Consider the following 5,082-nt stretch of genomic DNA (forward strand, 5'->3'; position numbering starts at 1 on the left):
GGATGACAATTTTTTCACTTTAAGCCCTGACACTGTCATTTTTGTGTAGGAATTAAGCTACAATACATGACATATGTTGTTTTAATTAATAAATACAGTGTGAATAAAGATTACATAACATAAAAATAACTGCAGTCTTTGTTATTTGATAGCCGCTTAAATTAAACAATTTTTATAGGGCAAGTAAAAACTGATTTCGGGCAAGTAGATCTCTGACCAACTTGCCCGACCGGGCAAGTGAAAAGTAGATCTCTGACCAACTTGCCCGACCGGGCAAGTGAAAAAAAACCTTAGCATTGAACCCTGTTAAAACTTTTTGTCAACTCCTTAAGATTCAGGTTCCAAACCAATTAATTTTTGTCCTGCTGAGTAAACCATAACATGCTGTTAGATCAATATTGAAATATCGTATCAATAAAATTGGGTCTCTGTGGGATTGCTGTATTGTGATGGCATGCAGTTAATGAAAAAAAGGATGCTGTGTTGAAAAGAAACTTAGGGATTATATTTCTGTGACATTTTATGATTTGCACCTACCCCAGGGGCATGTGTTGTGAAGTATGAACTTACACACAGTTCATGCAACAGGCGTAGACAAAAGTAAGTAATTAAAGCAAGTCCGCTTAACTAGGGTTGCACAATTAATCGAAATATTATCAAAATAGCAATGTGGTCAAGTGTTTTTCATACCTTCATACCATCTACGGCCTAAGCCTTGCCAAGTGCGATATCCAAATCTCAGGACCGCAATTTTTTGATAAAGTTTAAATGTGTTGCAACATACCATTACAACTGAAGCATTGTGGTGCTACAGAGATATTCTAAACATAAGGGAACTTCCTTGTTTGGTACAGACCTCAACAGAAATCACATCATTGTCTCTTTTTCACTTTTTCAGTGAAAATGAAAAGCAAAAATTGATATCCATATTAAAATTGTGACTCATATTACAATTGCAATATTTGTCAAAATAATTTCATTATGATTTTTGTTTTTTTGCTCATCATGCAGCCCTACAGTCAAGTAACACTATAATATAGGTGCATTTCCTTTCAGGTTCTGATTAGTTTCATGTTTTGTAACTTAATCATTTTGTCCTGTCCATAGTCATGTCTTTCCATCAGGACCGGGGGAGTCCCAGGGGAGGAATGCCTCCAGGCCAACACGGCTCTCCTCAAAACTACCGACCCACAAACCTGAGGCCGCCACTTCCCCAGCCTCCCGTTCCTCCGTACCACTATGATCCTCAGACTCCTCCCAGCTCAAGCTACCATGGAAACAGCGGCTACATGTCTCCACACTCTGACTTCATGCAGTACCCTCCGCCAGCGCCGTCCCAGACTCCCAGTTCTCTTAACCAGTGCCCAGTGCGCCCACCCTTCCCCAAGCCCCCTGTTCGTCAGGGCTTCCCTGAACCCCCACCTAACTTTCCACCTCCTCCCCTTCCCAGCTCCACAGGTGGTCCCACATCGGGGTCCCAGGTGTCTGCTCAGAATCCTTACCACCCTTACATGATGCCTCCTGTGCCCCCACCACCATTACCACACCCACCCATGCCACCCCCCATACCTTCTCAGTCAATGAGCTACCACCCTCCATACTCCATGAACTACCCCCACCCTCCCCACCCTCCTTTCCCTCCTCCTACCTTCAACCCTGGCTACACTCAGAGCCCCAGCTCATTCAAACCAAACCACAGCTTCAGGCAAGGGGGGCAGTACAAGTATGAGAAGCCCATGGACAACAGGAGATCTCCAGAAAGAGGATATCGCCACGATGACCACAGGCAGAAGGGCTATGGCTACGGTGGCCATGGCGATAGGCATAAAATAGAATTTCCTGGAGAGAGGAAGGACCACGGGAGGAGTCCAGACCGGCGCGGCAGGCCCGAGGGTGGACGGTACAGGTCTGACTACGACAGAGGCCGGACGTCCCCCAGACACAGAAGCAGGGATCGCAGCAGGTACACCAATAGCAGTAACTCTCCTAAATGCAAATAATCTGTGAAATTATTTTTTCTTATTTCCATGTGTGTGTTTGTTCACAGGGAGAGGTATCGTCACAGAGAGAGCCGGAGATCCCAGTCGCCCGACAGGCACAGAAAGAGGCCTCGAAGGTACACATGCAGTCCATTATTTGTCTTAGAAGAACTGTAGTGAAATACTAATCACGACTGAACCTCTCCAAAATGTGCCAGATGATTTTTTGGGTCACTTTTTGGCTCAGGTTCAGCTTGCAGCCTTTCTCACACCTGTTTTATTTGTGTGTCTTTATTTACCTTGGGGTTTTTAAGTTCACAAAGTAAAGGATTAATAAGGTATATCTGTATTGCACACACATTATATAGAGATAGTTTTCTAAATGTTTCTTTTTTGGGGGAGTTGCTTGAATGTATTTTAGTTATGAAATACTTCAATGGTATGTAGTTTCCCCCAGGGATAACTAAAGAACATATGTATGTACTGTATTTATTTTAAAATGAAATATGCATGGAGCTGAATTTTCAGTCCTTAAAAACAAACGGAAGCCTAAAAAACAACACCAAAGGAAGTGCATTGTTCAGGTTCTTCTTTACAGATCATATAAAATTCCGAACACACCACTTGCCAGTAGGGCTGCACAATTAATTAAATATTAATCTTGGTCACGATTTTGGCTTCCCACAATTAAATCAACATGATCGATTGTGATATTGACATTTAAAATGAGCTCCACTGCATACTAAATCAAGCGCTTCCTAAACTAACAGTCATTGTAGCAGTAATGTTTTTCAAGGGCTGCCGCTGCAGAGTGCCTTCGCAGCAGCCACCTGTAAATAACTTTACTGAATGTTGCAGCTGCAGCCTTGAGTAGAAGAGTAATTATAACAGAAAGCAGACAAGTAAATTGAAAATCAAAATCAAAATCAAAATCAAATCAGCAAAAGATGGAGAGTTAGTCCCTCTGTACCAATCATCTGTTTGGAAGTACTTTGGATCTGCGCCGCTAAGCAACACAACTAACTTTTTAACCAACTGAAAAACCACTACAAACTGCAGAACATAGAGGCGGAGAAGAATGATGTCGCCAGTGTTACCTCACTGAATCTCCATCCTTGTTCAACGTCAATTTAGACATCCATAACAGCGACGCTTTGCCCCAATTCACCACATCCAACCAGCTCCCAAAGACAGTCTAAGATATCTAATGCAATCATATTCCATTCCAGAAAGATGTGTGTCCAATAATACTTTCATTTATATTTCGCTTTCAGAAGATGCACTGAATTTAGGTGCAGAAGAACCCTATTTTAAGTCTGATTTTGATGCACAGATTTGTTTATTAGCAGGAATGTAACACAACATGAAAGGGAAAGCAGTGCTGTTTATTTAAAGTTAAAGTGCAATAAAAATTGTTGTCCCTAAAAGCAATGACTAATGTTGATAAATACTTTTGATCCTAGTATTAATCAAAATAATCGTGATTGTCAGTTTGGTCATAATCATAGAGCCCTACGCGCTGGTTCGCTGTGACATGTGGAGCTTAGGTGTTAGTTGTACTGTAACTCTCATATGGGGGAAAATTTAACGCCCAAGTACACAGTCATGCTTCCATAAACTGGGAGACTTGCGGGAGACAGATTTCAGATAAAATACAAATCTTCAAAATGTCATGTACTGTTTGTAACTATAGTTTTTTTTCTCTTTTTAGAGCCACTCAAAACATGTTTTACTTGGGATGGGCGATATGGTTTTAAAATAATATCAGGATATTTCAGGGTATTTTTGCAATAACTATATTCTTGACAATATGACAAATTAGTAACAACAAAATATATATATATTTTATTAATAATTCAAGAGCATAGAATTACAACAAAACAGGTGATATTGTTTTACAGTTTGCCTTCAAATATTCAGTAAAGACTTAACAAAATTATCTCTCATGTCTTTAGTTTAAACAATTACAGTAACTCAGAGGGAGATTCAGATTCAGTATACAATATTATTAATAAATCTTCCACAAATGACACATTTAAACAGTTACCAAATACAAAAAATGTACCCTGGAATCGATATATAGTATATAAATCAACAGGTGATAACCTTCTTTTTTAGCAAAATCCTAAATGATTGTTTTTTTTCCACCTGGACCTTTGTGCACTGCCGTTTCTCCTCTCATCATCACGCTGTAACCTGTGACGGGCTGTTATGCTACCAGAACTATCGCACATTTGCATATATGTAGTTCTTTTGTCTAGCCACGAGCATCACGTAGGTTTACATTATCAAAGGTTTATAACAAAATCATTTGACGACACTGACTCCCATTTGCGCATGGCAAGAAAGGAGAGGGAGAGACGCTACGCTGCTGCCAGAGGAGCTGCTGAATGAGTTCCCTCTGAGCAGTAAGTTTCTAAACGAGCCTGAGAAGTCCGAGGCTGTTCATAAAACATTCAGGATGCCACAGTTTATTCCACACTACTGAAGCTGCCCCTCTTTTTGAAACCACAGAGTTTGTCATATTTCGCTTTCAGCCATGCTTGTTGTTGCCGTGCAGAACAGTATGATGTCAAATGGGAGATTTAAAAAGCAGCCAGTAGCAGTTAGCAGCTAATTAAAAGAAGAAGAACAGCAACATAAAATGTTGGCAAACTGGGAAGACAATGACAATGTTTACATGCACAAAATATTCCCTTGTTTGCCTGTATTTGGAAAAAGACAAGTCAAACAAGTCAAAATATCGTGAGTTTCACAATATGAATGTTTCATATAGGGCTGTCCTGAATACCATTTTTTAACATTCGGACCTTCGGCAGAATTTATAACGAATATTCGAATATTCGTTCCAGGCCCGGGCGGAGGGGGCGGCGGACTCCAGGGTTTTTTCGGACCTAATTGTATTGCGGAGTTTTGCACAGCGGCTACCGGATCTTTGCTCCCAAACCACAAAAAATGTGATGGCACAACAGTCTCCTTCAGTACATTATTCTATGCTTTCTTTTGATTTTCACATTGGCTAGTCATCCTGTTTAATTTGTCTTCTGATTAAATCGGAACCGTTGAAACAAGTTGTAGGAAGCCTCTGCAAGTAATTGGTTGC

General features: G+C 40.5%; 1 protein-coding gene across 2 annotated transcripts in view; it reads left to right on the forward strand.

The window, feature by feature from the left end:
* drosha (drosha ribonuclease III) overlaps positions 1-5,082 on the forward strand; it is a 170,135-nt gene that overhangs the window by 2,458 nt on the left and 162,595 nt on the right. For both annotated transcript variants that reach the window (XM_050056314.1, XM_050056313.1), the window contains exons 2-3: positions 1,108-1,963; positions 2,048-2,116. In XM_050056314.1, the coding sequence (XP_049912271.1) occupies positions 1,110-1,963; positions 2,048-2,116 (923 nt within the window). In that variant the 5' untranslated portion in view covers positions 1,108-1,109. The remainder of the gene's footprint in view (positions 1-1,107; positions 1,964-2,047; positions 2,117-5,082) is intronic.

This window comes from Epinephelus moara, chromosome 11 (genome assembly GCF_006386435.1).
Source record: "Epinephelus moara isolate mb chromosome 11, YSFRI_EMoa_1.0, whole genome shotgun sequence".
Taxonomy (NCBI): Eukaryota; Metazoa; Chordata; class Actinopteri; order Perciformes; family Serranidae; genus Epinephelus; species Epinephelus moara.